The sequence below is a fragment of the Polyodon spathula genome, chromosome 9, assembly GCF_017654505.1.
Source record: "Polyodon spathula isolate WHYD16114869_AA chromosome 9, ASM1765450v1, whole genome shotgun sequence".
NCBI classification, from domain to species: domain Eukaryota; kingdom Metazoa; phylum Chordata; class Actinopteri; order Acipenseriformes; family Polyodontidae; genus Polyodon; species Polyodon spathula.
In genome coordinates, this window is record NC_054542.1 from 25,495,477 (window position 1) to 25,515,001 (window position 19,525).

Consider the following 19,525-nt stretch of genomic DNA (forward strand, 5'->3'; position numbering starts at 1 on the left):
TGACATATTGGGTTGCAATAAAAGGATCAGAGCTGATCTTGAGCTCAGTTTTGGCTCAAAATCTGATTCTGTTTCGATCTTGCTTCAGACCAAGATCACAGTGGAATCAGAGCTTCATTGAACGTTTTATAAATGGAGAAAATAAATGTTTTTAGTTTTAAACAAAGGAATAAACAAAATAATGTAATTCCATTTAAAACTCATCTCTGATCCCAATCTGATCCTGCTCTACGGTTGATGGTTGCGAATTAAACGAAATATATATTCAACAGAGATTTTTAACATACTCCATCATAATACGTAAAGGAAACTCTTTTTACAATTGTTAAAGTAATCCCTAAATAAGCACACTATTACGATAATTGATCGACATAATGGTAACTTAATAAACTTCAAATATTTGCAGGATTTCACAAAAATATTTTCCTCAGATTATTATATGAAAACGGGGATATTTAATGTTTTAGAAAAAAAATTGATTACAATTAAATCATTGGTTTAATCGGATTGAACACTCTTTTTTATGTTTTGGTCAATTCCCTTTCATAATGAGCGTACCTTCTCTGACAGCCTCGATCTCCCCCTGTCCGCGACATTTTTCTAGTGCCAGCTATCAGCCCTTGATTCAATTTGCTCAAAATGTGTTGATAATTTGCCCTGAACCGATGCTGCAGCTAGCTGTTTGTGTGTTTGGTGGCTAATTTACCGCTGTAAAGAATACAGCATTGTGAGTGTATCCGTCAGATAATACACACGACCGTGAACGGCAACATTTATTATGAACTTTTTAGAAGTTTTAAAATACAAACACCAGATATTAACGTACTCAATCTGTTTACTTCATATTCTGACATTCAGAATCTTTAAACGCTGCACCACGAATATTCGCTTCTCATTGATCAGTTTCCCTGGTTACGGCTTGCGCAGCACCAGAATCGGATAAAAAAATGGTATCAGTGGAGCCTGCTGTATCTGTTTAGTACAACGCCTTCTCAAGATCCGGCTTCAGTGAGCCCAGATCCGATCCTGGTTTTTGATCGCGTTAGTACAATTGGCCCCAGTTACGAACACCAAACTTACAAACTGACCGGTCCACCCCACTTTCAGCCAGAAGTATGCAATCACTCAAACATGCGTGCAATGCAACCAAATAGGCGCTTCAATGGTAATTTAAATTTAGCCTTTTTTCCATTTATAATTCTGTCTTAAAGACTTTAGAACCATAACAATATGACTATTACATTACTGTGCTGTATCTTTGTATTATTCACCAGATTGAGGGTGCAAGTAGCAAGTGTACACTTTAATAAAACCATTGAAAATTCATTTTCAGGGTTACGAACAGTTCAGACTCCATTCCCAAGGTGTTCGTAACTTCCAGGTTCTACTGTACTAGAAAGAATCACTTTTCGAGTGGTGAATAAAATCACAAATAAACAGCATTTTTTTTTTCTACTAAAGTATCAAAACTCATAAAGATAAAGAAAACTGTGAAAAAGAAAAACACCTTATATTATAAAGCTCACCCCAGACCTACTGCACACCTTGTGGGATGGAGGTCAAGAGCCGTAGAAATCACCAGAAAAATGTGTGTAGGCAGCCAATGGAACGGCCACATGTGTGTAATGTTATTGTGTGATCTGTACATTTGATCATTATAACCCTTATTTATTCAGTACATTATAGACACAAAACATTTTTGGTTTGATGGTTTTGTATGTACAGTACATGGAAGAGTGCACAAATCAAGTCCTCCAGGTCAGTCCTCCAGGTTTTATACGTCTCATTAAATTAAATTGTCTCTAAGTAATTTAGAATATATTTGGATCAAAGACTGTGATCTCTGGACCATGAAGACTGGAATTGTGCACCTCTAAAAGGTTGTACTTTTTAACACTGTACTTGCATTTTGTATTTTTAAGGGACTTGGATTCAGTGCCTCCCTGATGAAAAAAGAGACAGGGGCCAATACTTTGGATCACCAGGTGGAAATAAGACAGTAAGGATATTTATCATCCACAACAAAGAATTATGTAATCTTACTGGTTGTTCACTTCTGTTCATTATATAGGATCTCAAATGTTAAAACTCCCATATGATACTATAATTGGTTAAAGAAATCTCTGTTTACAGTTAGTGTTGCATTTGCTTAGCCATTTCAACTGCAGGGTTGACATTTTCCCCCAACCTTTAATGGCTTTTTTCCTGTCTAACCAACCTGCTGCTTCCCCTGTTGACTGACTTGCTTCAGCCAGCAACATGCTTTGATCCTCACTGCTGAGCTAAAGTGACCCACGAAGTAGAAGTATAACAGATGTACTAAGAATAAGGTTTAACAACTGAGAACTTTCTTTAACCTAAATTAGTACCAGATATCAGGCCACATTTTCAAAGCATTACCTCCAGTCTTTAATTAAATCGTATTTTTTGGAAGGAGAAAAAATCATGTATATGTTTGAAAATGAGAAACTAACACTGCGAAAGTGCTTTATATTACTTAGTCGACTGGTTCTAGTTTTGTAAAATTAACAGACATTCAAAAATAGGAGTTAATTAAAGACTGGAGAAAATGGTTTGAAAATGTGGCCTATTGTGTTTTATAATGAAAATGCATGTCTGCTGGCATGTGTTTCTTTCATGTGATCTAAAAAGTGGTTCCAAGATTGATGCTAACATGTTGGAAGTCTCTGTTTAGATCTCTTTAGATCATTATGAAAGAATGCAGAGTTAAGTGTGGCACAGAATCACAAAAACAAATTTTAAGGAATGTTTTGTTGAGGAGTTTTTTTAATTCTAATTTTGGTTACTTGTCAAGTTTGCAGTTCCTGACAATTTTTTTTTTTTTTTAACGGTATTGGAGAAGGACGTTTATTTAAAGCACTGTTTAATGCAAGAGCATCTTACATTCAAAATAGTTCTTAAAAATATTCCTTCCAACAGTATTTAAAGATAATTGGGTTGCAGATTTCTGTGGGAAAAACAGAAATCTTATTAAGACTACCTGCCTTTGGTTTTGAAGAAGGCTGTGCAGACTGATAAACACAGTAAATAGAGAAGCTGCTTTTAATTTACATCCTATTTTTGTCTTTGTTTGAACCAGTTTTGCATTCACATACCTTTTGGATTTCAGGTGGAAGAACTCGTTCCTGTTCAGCCTGGTGTTTGGTATCCCTGTCATGGGTTTAATGATCTACATGATCATAATGGACAGTAAACACAGTGGCTCCATGCCCCCTGAGCAGAACATTGTTCCAGGGCTGTCCATTCTCAACCTGGCCTTCTTTGTTCTGTGTACCCCCGTGCAGGTATGTGTTTATTGTTAACAGTTAAAAAACAAAACACACTTTCTGGCAAGTCTCTTATCATTCTTTTCACTCTCACTCTGATGAAGTTAATTTAACTTAGTATACCGCAGTGTAGATTATCTTCCTTTTTCTGTTACTTGAACAGTTCGTTAGGTAAAACTTACAAGAAACTAGGCTGAGTAGACATATATTTTGGCTATGTAGCTTCATCAGTGTAATTACTTATTAGTTTTACCTTAGAGACTATTATAAACAGTTTCTGTAGTTTTAGAGTAACCATTTCTTTCTTTTTTTTTTTTTTACCTATTATAGTTCATTTTGAAGTTATTGATGAATGTTAGTTTTATCTTTATTTGTGTGAATTGTGCTTCTTTTGTAAAACAAAAAATTGACATGGTCTTCATGACAGTGATCACTGCGTGTTTTGTTTTTATTTCATTGACATGGTCTTCATGACAGTGATCACTGCGTGTTTTGTTTTTATTTCATTGACATGGTCTTCATGACAGTGATCACTGCGTGTTTTGTTTTTGATTTTCAGTTTATTGGAGGGTGGTACTTCTATGTTCAAGCCTACAAAGCTCTCAAACACAAAACGGCCAACATGGATGTCCTCATAGTTCTGGCAACATCAGTCGCCTATGTGTACTCCTGCGTTGTTGTGATAGTGGCCATGGTAGAAAGGGCGGAGCAAAGTCCGGTCACCTTCTTTGACACTCCGCCTATGCTTTTTGTTTTCATTGCCCTGGGCAGGTGGCTGGAACATGTTGCAAAGGTAACCCCTATACTAGTGCTTTTGCATTATGAAGTTATAACTATGGGCAGAAATGTGTTACAATAATTGCTGCAGAATATTGTGATAAAAGCATAGTGAAGTGTAGTATAGCAGAGGAAAAGCACTAGTAGGCAAGGTAAATCACTGTGAATTCACTCTATCGTATCCTTTGGTACTGTTTGAGTTAATGATCTTCCTTGGTGACCTATTCCGGGTTTATAGCCCTTTGTGTCAAATAGTTCTCTCACCTTATTTACAGAGTTGCCCAGTATTTAACGGTTATGGGAAGGGGAGGGACGTTGCTACAGTTTAAACACCTTATCAGTAAGGTAAACAAGCTGGAATAACATCTCTGGTAGAGTGTACAAAAGACTAAGATGTGGAGAATATAGTTCATAGCAGAGCATATCATATCACCACGTGGAAATGTCCTGCATGTCAGAATACAATTGGAATCGAAGGGGACACACTCCTGAAAATAGCACTTTGGTTATCAGCACACTCTGCTTAATATCAGTCACGTTTAACAGTCATAGAACACATTTTCATTTCACTTGGGACAATAAAAAAAACATAAGATTAGTTTTACGTGTAATAATATTTAGTAGAGAAATGTTGCAAGTAACCCTTTATCGAAGTTTAACCATAATTTACCCTAGTTTGCCATTTTTATTAATATGCTTTACCATACCTCGCTGGTCTTTACAATGCCTACCTATGCTTTATTATACTCTCTCTATGCTTTATTACACCTTGCTATGCTTTATTTTTATAAGGAGCAATAACACAATTTAGCATACAGAACACTGTAATGTGTGTGTTTACAGCTTTCTCGTATTTGTAATTTTTACATTGTGGTGTACATACAGTATACAATCTAATAGACTGAAGATTGAATTCATGTATTAATGAACACTATGGTACTCAATGACGTGCCTAGTACTATATTTGAGTTCAACAGGCATATTTGATGGTATCAACACTCCTTCTGTATTTTATTTTTGTTTTGCTAGGTCATTGCTAAACTACTTATAAAGTAAACCCTGCTTATTGTCACAGTTTAACCTCAGTCACTTGAAGAGTTTCACTGTAAAGTCATTTTTTGTTATTCGTATTAAGCAGAATACTTGGGTGTTTGTCATTTTAGAGTAAGACCTCAGAAGCGCTGGCTAAGCTAATGTCACTACAGGCAACAGACGCAACTGTGGTAACTCTGGGACAAGACCATTCTGTTCTCAGGTACGGTGTATTTCACAGGCTTGTGTTGACAGCTTTAATGCATAACTACACTGTCAACACCGTCACTACTGTGGCAACACTGTCAAGGGCAGAACTCAGATAGGAGTGATGGAGAAGTGGGTCAGGAGATACTGTAGAGATAAAGAAAGACCAGACTAGTCCGAATATTCAAAAATGCATTCACGAACACCTTTGTAATCAAAGCTAGACCTATTTTGAGTTCAGCAGCAAAGCGGCTATATTTCAAAAGTTAGTAAAAGGCAGCATTATTTAATGAATTAAACCTATTGTAGTATGCATTTATGATAACTTACCTTGAGTTACCTTTAAGTAATTGTTTCCCACCTGAATGGATCTGAACCTGTGAATGGTCTGAAAGAACATAAATATTTAAAAAAAAAATATGCCTAGATTTTGTTCTCTGATTTGTTGGTACAAGATATTGAGCAGTTATTTCAAATAACGCTTTGCAGATATGCATGCGCATTTTACTAAATAACAAAAACACCTCAATTCAGTACATACCAGAAAGTAATACAAGGTTGATCCCTGGCTTTGAATATTAAGACAGAATGCTGAGTTGAATGTTGCTTATTTATACGTAACAACAGTTTACTGTTTTTTTTTTGTTTGTTTTTTTTTAACAATTATATTTCCACATTTTACTGTAATATTCAAAGGTAACCTCACTCACTGTGATGTGCATTTATTGAAATGACCCGTTTTATACTATTATTATATTTATATGATATTTGGGTTTACTTTAGAGTTAGTAGTGTGCTGTGCTGCACGTACTTGCATTTGTATTTTACAGTTTTTCATATACAGTCTTTACTGTAGGCCATGCTGATGTTTTACAGTGTTATGTATTTAAATTCAGAACTTTGTTTCAAAGTAACGTGACCAAAGGAAGCATGGTACTAATCAAGCCAATGAGAGATTTAAAAACTTTTAACAATAACCCCTTGAAGGAGTCGCTGCCCCCATAAGCTTTTAACACCAGAAGAGTCCCTCCCCATTAAAAGCTCCCTGTGATTGTGCTTCAGCGAAGAGCAGGTTGCGGTGGAGCTGGTTCAGAGAGGAGACATTGTGAGGGTCGTTCCTGGAGGGAAGTTTCCAGTGGATGGGAAAGTTATTGAAGGCTGTTCTATGGCAGATGAATCTCTAATTACAGGTATGTTACAGCATGGTTAGTTCAGCCGAACAGTACAGCGCTGTATCCACCCAATGTCCTTTAAATACTTTACCACGTTACCCAGTCATTCATATGTCTTTAAAAGGTTGTCCGAATATGTTACCAACTTGTCTGCTTAAGGTTAGCATCCACCTGACCAAGTTCAGTCAGCTGCCAGGCATATACTTTTACTTAGTACAAACAGTAAACTGGTTACATTTATTAAAGTAGACTGGGGCTCCTGAGTGGCGCATCCAGTAAAGGCGCTCCATGTGGAGTGCAGGATGCACCCTATAGCCTGGAGATCACAGGTTTGAATCCAGGCTATGTCATTGCCGATCGTGACCAGGGATTCGCAGGGGGCGGCGCACAATTGGCCGAGCTTACGCCCAGGAAGGGAGGGCTTAGGTCGGCAGGGCAATCCACGGTTCGCCGCAGGCACTGTAGGTCTGATGGCTTCGCTGTAGATGCGCAGTGTGAAAAATAATGGCTTGGCAGGAATATGTTAGGGAGGACGCATGTTTCAGCCTCCTTTTCCCAAGTCGCCGTGGGGTTGCAGCAGTGAACAGAGATTAATAACAATACAATTGGTGATTCTAAATTGGGGAGAAAACTGGGTAAAAAATTACTGGCAACAACTAAATTTATTTTTTTAAAAATTATTAAAGTGGACTGGAAAGGTTCAAATTTGATGGTCTTCAGCAAAATCTTTTTAGAAAATCCTTCTGTAACACTTTTTAAACAGAGCAGTGCTGCAGCCAGCATGAGGTGATAGCCTTGTCTCCGTCTTGGCCTTGGCCTCCGAACACACAAGCAGGTTACTTACAGAGCTGGTATCCACGCCAGTGTCCTAGCACAGTGCTGAGGCTTGCAAACACACATCTTATCACTTAACATTACCACTGCGATCCCAATGTTTGTAATTCATATCTGTGTTTGCAGGGGAGCCCATGCCTGTCACTAAAAGGGCTGGAAGCACGGTTATCGCTGGCTCCATCAATGTGCATGGCTCTCTGCTGGTAAAAGCGACACACGTTGGTGCCGACACCACCCTGTCACAGATTGTGAAGCTGGTGGAGGAGGCACAGACATCAAAGGTAACAAAATAAACACTCCCTGCTGCTTCACAGAATTCTAAACACCAAGACGTTCCAAGAGCTTGATATCAGGGCAAACATACAAGGACAATGTATAGCAGGTTAACAGGCCTTTTTAGCTGTATACAAGCATTTGGCATTGAGGATAACTTTAGGGTCCCATGTTCCAATTTGTGTTGTATCAAAATGTCATAACTGACAGACAATTTAAAATTAGTATTATACTTAGTGCTTCTGCTTTTCGGTTTTTATTAATTTCATTTTTCGGTGCTTATTTTTAGCAATTTTTGAGTTTTATGTCAGTTGGGTTTTTTTCACAGATTTTTGCTTTCTATGTACTGTATGAGATTAGTTTTTGATTACTTTCCAAAATTCTTGAATGTTTTTTTCCTGTGGCAGTATGTATAGTAACTTGACAGTACACTTGTACCTTCTTTCCTTATCTGTCTTTCACAACGAAATCCTTATAGTCACGGGCACATTTATCTGGGGTTTCTGTGTGTTTAGGCATTTTTTTTTTACATTTCGCCACAATTTGCAGTTCTGTTTTAAATTCCTCAAGCACTGCCACTCAGTAGGGGGTGGATTTAAAGTATTCAGAATGAATAAATGAGAGGGACATTGCCCAACTGCACTATATTGGTAGTTTTTTTGTTTGTTTTTTTTCATGGGGAAGAGGGTCAAGTTAATCGGAATTAAGTAACCATTTCTAGTGTTTATTGGTTGCGCACCGGTTTCATTAATTTTGTATCGGGAGTGTTTTGTCGGTTTTTATCAGTTAAAATAAAAAATCAAAAGCCTTGCTTATAGTGTACATGCATATTTATGTGTTTTATTGCTGCAACAACAGTAAAACAGTAAAAAGAACATCTCTACTGGTATTCAGTTGTGAAAGAAGGAGAATTTTCTCTTGAGGTAAAAAATGTTTTTTTTTTTTTTTTTTCCTGCCCTAAAGGGTGTTCCTTGAATTTAGCACCATTTTCAAGACACATATGGCTCTCTGCTGGTCATGTTAAGAACTGCTTATTCATTTTACTGAAGCTTAACATGTTAAAGGAGAGGTAACCAATACTATAAAATCCATGTTTTCTCAGTGGAACTACCAACATGGTCCCAGTTTTTGTTTTGAAGATCAATTGGTTCTTTAGGCCATATAAATAAATAGTTTGTCAGAATCAGTGCTCCCAAAACAAAATTTTCCCCCTTTTTTTTTTTTTAAATTATGAAACAGGAGAATGAGTGTTTTCCAAAAACTTTACATTGCGTTAACTCCAGTTAATGCTATTACAGCTGTGACACAATCTCACTGATACTCCACGTTATCTCGCTGTCAGGTACCCGGTTCAACCTAGCCGTTAATAGTAGGCTGTTTACATTTTCTCCTTCTTTGTGAGGCTATGTGATGATAGCAGTTTCAAATAAATCAGTAATTACATTGAAAAAAACATACTTTAAACAAATGTGCAAATAAATGTGGGTTTTTTTTGTGGGTGTTTGTGTGTGATATATATTGCCGTTTCCCTAGTGGCACATTAATCAGCAACAAAGCTTTTGATCATGTTGTGTGTGTGTGTGTGTGTGTGTGTGTGTAATTTATATATTTGACATTTCTTCAACCAGGACAGCAGTGTAAATATGTAGCACTGTGGCCATCTACTTGTGTATAGTACAATATCTGTACAAAGACGCATTTGGATGTATGACCAGTTCCGTCTCAAAAGACTCTATATAAAAAATCAGCTTTGTTTACCGTTTTTTCAATACAAACCATTGCACTGAACGTAATTTGCAGCACATGCAACATTAATGCTCCTCCAGTTTTTAAATTGTACTAGTCCCATGCAGGCAGCTCTTTATGCTCCTGTCTTCTCTGCTTAGACATCAGTAACTTTGTCAAGGGCTTGGTGAGTCACTATGCAGTAGTTCGTCCTTGTGTGGACCTTGTAAAACATGGGGACTAACAAACTGAGAATAGGTGCACTAAAAAAGACCAGCCTTTCCTCATGTTCTAAAGTGAGAGAGTTGTGTCATGCAAGTATTTTGTTATGATTCTGTGCTACATGCACTTTGGGGAGTACTGTCAAGTTTGACACTGCAGTTTGTGTTTCAGTGTCTTGTTATATTGTTTTGCAAAAAGTAAAACTTTTATAGAAACACATATAGTACCAATGAAATATGAACGAAAGTGGTCCAAGACTAGCACATTTGTTTTTTTCACACTTTGAAGACTTGTGGACCATGTACAAAAATATCTTATTACTGTATGTTATTATTCCAGTTTGGTTTTGTAATGTGTTGGTTTCTAATACATGCATGAGCCCTAGATCATTGGTTAATATGTGTATTGCATTGATTTAATGTTGTGTTCTGCGTAAAAAGGCTTGCACAGCAATAGGTTTGGTATGAAAGGTTTAACAAAAGAAAAACAAAAATATCAAAAATCCAAAGAATAATATATTTCAAAGTTGAATCTTCATATTTACATAACAGTAAAATGCAAAAGATACTCCTAAACCGAATTAAACCCTCTGTTTGCTCTTTGTTGTATCATCATGTAATTAATGTCTGTTTTGTGTTTTATAGGCACCAATCCAGCAATTTGCAGACAAATTAAGCGGATATTTTGTCCCATTCATCATCTGTGTTTCAGTTTTAACATTAATAGTCTGGCTCATCATTGGTTTTGTGAATTTCGACATTGTGGTTCACTATTTTCCAGTAAGTAATGAAACACATACTTTTGTTAGCAGCATTGCTTTTGCAGCCAGAAATATAAAGCACAGAATTCAGTCCAGTGAAATGAATTTGGTGGGGACTGCTCAGTGCCTAGTGGCTATCAAGGGTAGTCATCGAAACAAGGTGGCTTGTTATGAAGAGGAGGAGGGGGGAGTAAATGAAAAATGTGTTATGTCAAGCTCTCAAGATGAATTATCCCAAGATTTCTGCATTACAGATTGTTGTGCAGAAAACACAAGATAATGTGTGTCTTAAACTCGACATTTTGAAATGTCACTAACCTGAGATAGTTTATCTTGTGATCTTAACACAATGAATGTCATCAGTGTGCCAAAGTAGAGCTATGGGCCAATTGAAGAAAATGTGACTGTTTTCTTTGAAGCAGCTCTTATAAAAGTTTACCAATGAAAATTTGCACAGTCACTTTTCCCATGCTTGTGGTTTACCATGGATTGCAAAGTCTGTTATAGTCTTGAAATTCTAACCAGGAATTTACCATGCCTTTACCTGCTTATACCAATGCTTACCAGTCCCTTTCCTGGAGAACCAGAGCTCCAGGTGTGCTTGGGTCCAGCTCTGCATAAAGCCTTATGCCGGGAAGTATTTATTCTCTGCATTACGTAATGGGCAGTATTTTGTGATACACTGCCATTACGGATTCTGTCCCCTGTTGTGAGATGAGATGAGGTTAAAAGCTCTAAAACCATCCGCTGCTACCAGAGCCTGGATCTTTTGCACTTGTTTGCGGTACGCAGGGAGGCAGGTTCGTGCCCAGCCTTTGCCCTGTTACATTTCAAAAAAAGAATGTGAGCAATTGAGTGGTTGAGGGGTTTAAACATCTCGGCTGACTAGGCTCATTGTCTTTAGGGTTACAACAAAAATATCCCCAAGACAGATGTGATTGTCCGGTTCGCATTCCAGGCCTCTATCACAGTGTTGTCTATTGCCTGCCCCTGTGCCCTGGGCTTGGCCACCCCGACTGCTGTGATGGTGGGCACTGGCGTGGGCGCTCAGAATGGAATACTAATTAAGGGAGGAGAACCTTTGGAAATGGCACACAAGGTAACGGTTTCAAAAAAACAATATGACCCCAGTACAGTACTGTATGTGCAACATGGTGGAGGGGCTACTCTATATTGTTGTTTGTGTGCAACAGTAAACATGGCACTGAAGCTGATAAAGGATAATAAACTTGATTTATAAGCTTTAGGAACTATGACTTTAAGAGAAAATGCAGCGATTAACTTACTGTCCTGTATAGAGCTTTTATGCATTGAACTAGACAGGACTTGTTTCCACTGTGAACTATAAAGTGCATATTATTTTGCTGGTGGATTTTAAACAAGTTACAGGAAAGATAAGCAACCCTTTAAATATCTGTTTTCCTAGCTTTTATTGATACTATCAACCTTATGGTTTTTGTGTTAAAGAACTGGGAAAAAGTATTTGTAATTGCTCTCCCTCCGTCCAGATAAAGACGGTGATGTTTGATAAAACAGGAACCATCACGAACGGTGTCCCCAAGGTGATGAGAGTGCTGATGATCTCGGACACAGCGCAGCTCCCCCTGAAGAAGGTGCTTGCAGTGGTGGGCACTGCGGAGGCGAGCAGCGAACATCCACTGGGAATGGCTGTAACAAAATATTGCAAGGCGGTAAGTTGCTTAAGCTCCTAACGTTTTTAAAACAGAATCTGGGATGGAAACCGGGCCAGCTGAACTCTGTAAACATGGGGGTTCTGAGGCTGCTTAGGAATTCAGACACCCACTGATCCATTGTCATGCCCTTCTTAAATTTTGCTGCTAGCATGCTATACTCTTATTATTATTCATAGCCGAGTGACTGTGTTTCTTGTTGTGTTTAGGAGCTTGAGACAGACTCTCTTGGGTATTGCACAGATTTCCAGGCAGTACCTGGCTGTGGGATCAGCTGTAAGGTCTCCAACGTCGAGTCTGTTCTACTGCAATGTGAGAGAAGCGTGAATGCCAGGAATGATCAGAACTCCCGTCTAACCCAGATCATCGGAGCCACAACTGACGAGACTGCGCTAATTATTGATCAGGAGACTGGGGGTGTGTAGCTTAAGGACGAACCTTGGGACAAACCCCTTTCTTATAAATAAATATATATATATATTACTTGTAACCAATAAAGGACTCCAAATATTGTGTCTTATATATCTTACTGGCTTGTGTCTTACAGGTGCTACAGCTTCTCACACATACTCTGTCTTAATTGGAAATCGGGAGTGGATGAAGCGCAATGGTCTACATGTTTCAAATGATGTCGATGAAGCCATGTCTAGCCATGAAATGAAAGGGCAAACAGCAATTTTAGTGGCCCTAGATGGTAGGGTTTTTTTTTGGGGGGGGGGGGGGGTGGTTTGTAGATAGTAGACCAAAGAAAAACTGCTGTCGTGTTGGTATTTCAAAGTGAAATTCAGGGTTGTCTTTCTGAGTAATGTTGCTGTTCACATAATCAGACACTTGAGTTTTTTTGGGGTTTTTTTTTTTTTGCATGTGATTGATAGGGTTTATTATTGTCAAATTTTGCATAATGTATCATTCTATCTTTGGGTCTGTGTTCTAATCTTACCTTACTCACAACGAGACACATATCTCCATATCTCCAAGTCTTTCTTTTAATAAGAAATAAACAATTTTTCGGTGTTAATAACTGAAAGGCTATGTGGGAAAAGGTGCTAAGGTAATTTTAACCCTCTTGGCTACACTTTGATTTGGCCAAGATTCCAGACCCGATCTGGGCTTCACAGGTCACAGATTCCAGATCCGATCTGGGCTTCACAGGTCACAGATTCCAGATCCGATCTAGGCTTCACAGGTCACAGATTCCAGATCCGATCTGGGCTTCACAGGTCACGGTGTTGAACTCTTCATGAGCTCTTATGGTTCAGCTTCAGCTTGACTTGTCTCACAGCCAGTTAATGGTTAGTTAGCACCTCTACCTGAATCCTACACACCACATGTTTTTGTTGTTTGAATAAATGAATGTACTGTATTGTTATGAATGATTATATTGAGATAATAATGTTACTTAATATTTTCTGGATGCTAACCGTCTCTTCTTCCTCCAGGGATCCTGTGTGGGATGATCGCAATAGCTGACACTGTCAAACCAGAGTCTGCCCTGGCTGTCTACACTCTGAACAGCATGGGGATTGATGTGGTCCTGATCACCGGAGACAACAGGAAAACTGCCAGAGCCATCGCTGCTCAGGTGAGAATTAAAACACAATGCAGTAGGATAAACAGAATTTGTACGGAATGGGATTTAATTGGTGATTATGGATCATGGTATGAGATGAACCATTTGGCCACAAACCCGTTTGGACTATACGAGAGACTGCTTGTCAGAAATGTCCTACTTTTATCAGATTTGATAGTTGTTAAAACCTAAATCTCCCTGGACACTAAAATAGTGAAAACAGCACATGACTGCCGTCAAAGTGTGTGCACAGTAAGTGTCACAGCCACAAGCCTTTTGTTCGTTATATTGAGGGGTTCGTCAATATAAATGAATGATAAAGGACAATCAAAATGAACGATTTTGGATTGAGTTAATGTGATTATTAATAAAAATAGAATTACATGTACCTGTTCGTCTCATGTATGCAGTATTCTGCCTTTGCTTTATCCTATTCGTTAAAGAATTAAAACGCAGTACAAAGCAAAAATCCTGAATTGAAGCTAAACTTAAGTGTAGTTTCCAGCTTTGTTGCAACGTAAAATGATTTTCGATTTGGAAATATAGTTACACAGTGCGTATGGATGTTGACAGTGTGTTTTATATTATCTTTTTTTTATTTCCAGGTTATTTATAGCTGAAGGTTTATAATGAAGGGCGTTATAGTGAGGATGTTCTGTATAATATGTATAAAATGTTTGTTTTATTTATTTTGTTATCCATACTAAAATGGATTATAAAACAAAATTCTGCATCAGTCATAGCAATATAATATATTTACTTTCTGTGGAACTGTGGATCACTTCATCAGCTGCTTATGTATTTAATTGAAAAATGCCAATATATCCTTTTGTTATCCTCGCCATTTGTTATCCTCCAAGTGTAGCCTTTGTGTTATTGTGGTTTCAGTTTTAAAGTGCTTTCCTGTCAACATATAAAGGTAGAAATAGGCAGGTCTGTCAATCTTCAGGGATTTCATCAAATAAATATAGTTGTTGACCTTAGTGTTCATACAGTATTAATATTAATGTTCAGCGTTTAGTAATAGTCTACATGTCTTGTACACACATCGTCTTCTACAGAACACCTGGGGTGTTTGCACACCCCAAGCATTATTTTTCGTAGTTATTATCTTCCAAAAGGTGTTGAAGGTTAATATTGTAGTCATTTATTTTAAATTCTATTTGGAATCCAACACCCCTGCGGCAAAGTCTGTTCTTCATAATGACCAACAAAGGCATCAGTTTTGAGACCTACTCATCACTTTTTTCAGTCTTCAGACCTGCAGTCTTGCACATTGTGACATAAACTGACTTGCAGCAGGGAGAAGCAGTTATACGTCATATGTTTTCAGATGTTTCCAGTTGCTTGTCCAACCCCTGTATCTTTTTATATTTGCAGGTTGGCATCAAGAAGGTGTTTGCAGAGGTTCTTCCTTCTCACAAGGTGGCGAAGGTGCAGGAGCTGCAGGAGCAGGGGAGGAAGGTGGTGATGGTGGGCGATGGGGTGAACGACTCCCCAGCTCTGGCCAGGGCTGACGTGGGCATTGCCATCGGGACTGGAACCGATGTAGCTATTGAAGCAGCAGACATAGTGCTTATTAGGGTGAGAGCATCTGAACATCTGTGTTTGCAGAAACGTTCAGTACTGTTGTAGTGTTAGATGGGCTTGCATTACTGTGCTTGGAATTTATAAAATGTGGGTTTCCTCAATATGCACAATGACAGCCCTATACCCAGAGCACACAAGGCAGTGTTCTTCCAGTAAAAAAGCGTGATTTGTAAGTCGTCTGCCTAACATTAATGTAAATCTGGCTGTGCAGTCTGGTACCAAGTTTATGATCAAGTATGTGGCGTAAATACACACATATCCCACAGCTATGGTAGCTGTAGTCAGATTATTTTTTACAATAAAATGAAAATTGAAAATGAAAATACAATCCTTGAATTGCAGATACCTGGACAGTACTGAACTGTAAAGTGTTCAAGCAGTTGATCAATTTTACCTTTTTTTTAGGTACAGTATTAGATTTTACAGTACCTCTAATCCATCACACTGTATAATCCGACCCAATTTTCCAGACTCGAGATGCTGGATTAGACAGGTTTTAGAGGTACTTTTATAAAACTATTAAGAAACGACTTAAGACAAGCTCTTCAACGAAATGTTTGAGTTGTTTGTCTGTGGTTTGCTATGTACTGGCAGACTGAATCCCTGAACTGTGTGAAATTGTAATGTCTGTTAAACGTGAATGTTTTGTTTTTGTTTTTTTGTTGCAGAATGATTTATTGGATGTGGTGGCCAGCATTGACCTATCCAAGAAAACAGTCCGAAGAATAAGAGTTAATTTTGTCTTTGCTTTAATTTATAACCTGGTTGGGATACCAATTGCTGCTGGTGAGTACAAGTCGGGTTTGGATGTCTTTTCCAATTAGCTGTGGTTCAGTGACATCATTTACACTTACTGATAGCTGCAGAGCAAATTAGGAACTATTAAACCACAAATATTCTCATGTGAAAAAGCCACTTACACCAAATCTTCATTGGCACGATTTTGGAAACGCACCCAATATAGTCACCAACCCAGAAATAAACAACTCAGACATGTAATTTATGGGCTTCTTAACAGTCTCAGGTTTTTTTTTTCTTTGTTTCAGAAAAATTCACTCTAATGATGATTTGGAGTGAATAGCTTTGAGAATGTAGCCCATGTGTTTGAATGAGTGTTTGTTTTTATGATAATTTATATGCTATATATGCTTTATATGCATTAAGAAATGCAGATCCTTGGCAGTCTTTTAAAAACCACAGAGACTATTGCAGGGCCAAAAAAGATGTTGGTCTGACCATCATTAGTTTTAGATGCACGTGTGCGACCAATGATTTCACAACCTCAGATAACTGATTAAAAATTAAAATGTCACCAGCTACAAATATAAACTTATCTGATAAACAAAACCAAGGTTTTCCGGATAAGTTTCAATTTACATGAGTGTCTTTTATCACTGTGTAGTCCATTGTATCGCGGTTTCTATTGCTAGCAAGACTAAAAGCTACAAATCCCACCCACCGCTGCTTTTACTGTCCAACAACATGCACTTTAATGAGTGCTCATTATTTGTGGTTTGCAAGACTGTCACAGTCGCAAACAAAAGTATTGGTGGCCTGCACTTAATATAAGATAATTCAAGAAAACATGTTAAATACAAACATTTAATGAACATTAGCCACTAAGTAATATGACAAAAAGCAAAATACTCAATTTATGGTAGTTTAACAAACAGCCTATAAAAAAGGGCACCTTTACGTTAAATGTCTGTAAAATGGTATAGAACGAAATTAAAAATATATTGTTTGAAAACCATTATACAGTAACTAAGCTTTATTATATAGTCAATAGGCAGAAATGTATGAGTACACAAGTGAGAACGTTCATTGCTCAATTAGGTAGATTTGTGTCATGCATGTGTAGATTGTAGCTACCCCCATTGTTAAAATTCAGCTTGTCCAGCTAGCAGTACGGAGAAAAAAATATTTAATAATGGGGAGGGGGACAAAGGTAAAAAAGACTAGAGCCCTCCAAACCTGTTGTGTAACAGCCAAAGTGTTTGTGCTTCTAGTGTTTATGTATACCCACATGCTGTTTTCTTGAACTGTGGGTTGCTTGATGAAGAGACAAGGCTGTGGTTGTGGTTTCTGAGCGCTGCTGTGTATTTCTCCTAGGTGTTTTTATGCCTATGGGCCTGGTGCTGCAACCATGGATGGGATCAGCAGCTATGGCAGCTTCTTCTGTCTCTGTGGTGGTTTCCTCACTCTTACTGAAACTGTATGTATCAGTGCCACCCAATGTACTGCATATATATGTTGTTGTTTCATTACAGGTAAAGCAAAAACACAGGTCTGGGCTCAAATGTGGTCCAATTTTGTAACGCATAGAGGTGGCTAAGCCAAGTGCTGCTATGATGTCTGTATTTGAACATCCTGGAGTATGCTACTACTGTTCTAAAATGGCACCCCCATCCTACCCTACCCCAACCTATAATATTACCACACACTACCCCACCCCTCACAAAGCAAATGGGTTGTCAAGCAAATACCAGTCAGAATGGTTCTAAAAGTTCCAAGCAGTGCTGCTGGTGTGATTACATATCTGTACACTTATTAACCAAATTGTGTGTGTGTGTGTGTGTTTGTCTATATATATGCCAAATTCATAATTCAAAGTGCAAAACCAGTTGGCATTTAACTCATTGTTCTGAATAGTTTATTACTGGTTTTAATCCGTTAAAATGTTTTTAGTGCTTTCTGGTAATGTGCTGTTTAAATCAGCAACCCATAATCAATGATTCTCAGATGAAACTATAAGAAAGTCAAGTAGGCACACAGGTTGTTCAGCTATGGCCAAAGGTTTTGCATCACCCTATAGAGTAAAGTTGAGTGAAACCTGCTGAATAGTGTTACGTTAAGATATTGAATTACATACCGCATTGTAGTTTTCCATATACTTAAGGAAAAACTGATAAAAATATAATATGGCTTCTAATACGGTTTCCAGTAGATTTTGAGATATAATTTTGTAGTTTCTTTGATTACATGATGTTATGTAAAATATTTATTTATACAATTATGTTCATTCTTATATATATATATATATATATATATATATATATATATATATATATATATATATATATATATATATATATATATATATTGTAATTATGTCTCAATTCTAAAATTCATATATATATTATTGTAATTATGTATCAATTCTAAAATGCTATGTAATGCTAAACTTTTGGTCATACTGCCTTAATTAATTTGTTCCATAGTTCACCTGAAACACCATGTTCCCATTTTAAAAAGAAGCACTCATTGTATTTACTTTTCTTTCAAGCAATTTGTCACATTTAAGGATTGACGATGGGCTTAAAAAGCATGTAGGCCGTTATAGGAAGTAGGAGCTCAAAGGTTTCTTTACTTTAAGTAACCAACCCGTAACTTTCCCCTAATGACTGACATGCTTTGCAGCCAATAGCATGTTTCCAACAACCATAGAAACACTTTTCTTGACCTTACCCAATCTATCTGGCATGGACAAAGATAATTAACCAGTAAGTGCCTGAAAGAAAGGCATTATAAATTAAAGCTTTAGGTATCTTTTTATTACGTTCCAACTGGAGGTTTCATAGAGCACTATTTGTACCTTGTGGGATTAACGATTAGATTATTATTTTTTATTATTATTGTTCCTAGATACAAGAAACCAGACCCTGAAAAACATGAGTGTCACGCTCAGGGTCGCATGAAGTGCCTGACCCCCTCCCAGGTGAGTGTGCACATCGGGATGGATGACAGGAGGCGTGACTCCCCCACTCCCAGCGTCTGGGACCGGATGAGCCGTGCCAACCACATGTCCCTGTCCTCCATGGACAAGCGCTCCAGCCACAGCATCTCTCTCCGGGAGGGGGGTGACAAGTGGTCCCTGTTGGCTGCTGACAGAGATGAGGAGCACATCATCTAAAGCAGGGTTCTCAATAACGAGCCTCCTTGCCGGTCCCAGCCTTTAAGAAGACATTGAGCCGGACAGCACTGCATAACCAATTGAGACACAATTTTTAACTAAGTAGTCTTAACCCTCTGCAGTCCTATGTCGGACCCTGTCCAACATCATCAAAAAGACGTAAAGCATAAGTCTCTAGTCGTGTTTTCTCTGGAAAAAGCAGAGAAAACCTTTCAATGGCCAAATTAAACTTAAAAAAGGGTTTATCTCTAGCCCCATCCACTACAGAGATAACACAGACATAACAAAGGAGGTAGCTGCACCTACATCCATCGCTCAAAGAATATCACGGACATTTGCAGAGCTGTTTGGAGATGTTATAGTAATAAAATAATGACTTGGATCGCATTATTAAGGAGTTTGGTGATAAAACGAGTGATAAGGATAGGATTTATCAGTATGCGTGCTATAAAAAGGTATGTGAAAAATACAG

The 19,525-nt window shown here is 37.9% G+C and overlaps 1 protein-coding gene across 3 annotated transcripts in view; it reads left to right on the forward strand.

Moving 5' to 3' along the window:
* Positions 1-19,245, forward strand: part of atp7b (ATPase copper transporting beta) — a 29,026-nt gene extending 9,781 nt beyond the window's left edge. For all 3 annotated transcript variants that reach the window (XM_041258983.1, XM_041258984.1, XM_041258982.1), the window contains 16 exons: positions 1,923-1,999; positions 3,131-3,305; positions 3,847-4,080; positions 5,228-5,319; positions 6,366-6,493; positions 7,436-7,590; positions 10,174-10,308; positions 11,194-11,388; positions 11,798-11,980; positions 12,190-12,397; positions 12,528-12,674; positions 13,420-13,562; positions 14,931-15,134; positions 15,809-15,926; positions 17,253-17,355; positions 18,786-19,245. In XM_041258983.1, coding sequence (XP_041114917.1) covers positions 1,923-1,999; positions 3,131-3,305; positions 3,847-4,080; positions 5,228-5,319; positions 6,366-6,493; positions 7,436-7,590; positions 10,174-10,308; positions 11,194-11,388; positions 11,798-11,980; positions 12,190-12,397; positions 12,528-12,674; positions 13,420-13,562; positions 14,931-15,134; positions 15,809-15,926; positions 17,253-17,355; positions 18,786-19,053 — 2,565 coding nt within the window. In that variant the 3' untranslated portion in view covers positions 19,054-19,245. The remainder of the gene's footprint in view (positions 1-1,922; positions 2,000-3,130; positions 3,306-3,846; positions 4,081-5,227; positions 5,320-6,365; positions 6,494-7,435; positions 7,591-10,173; positions 10,309-11,193; positions 11,389-11,797; positions 11,981-12,189; positions 12,398-12,527; positions 12,675-13,419; positions 13,563-14,930; positions 15,135-15,808; positions 15,927-17,252; positions 17,356-18,785) is intronic.
* Positions 19,246-19,525: the final 280 nt, after the last annotated feature.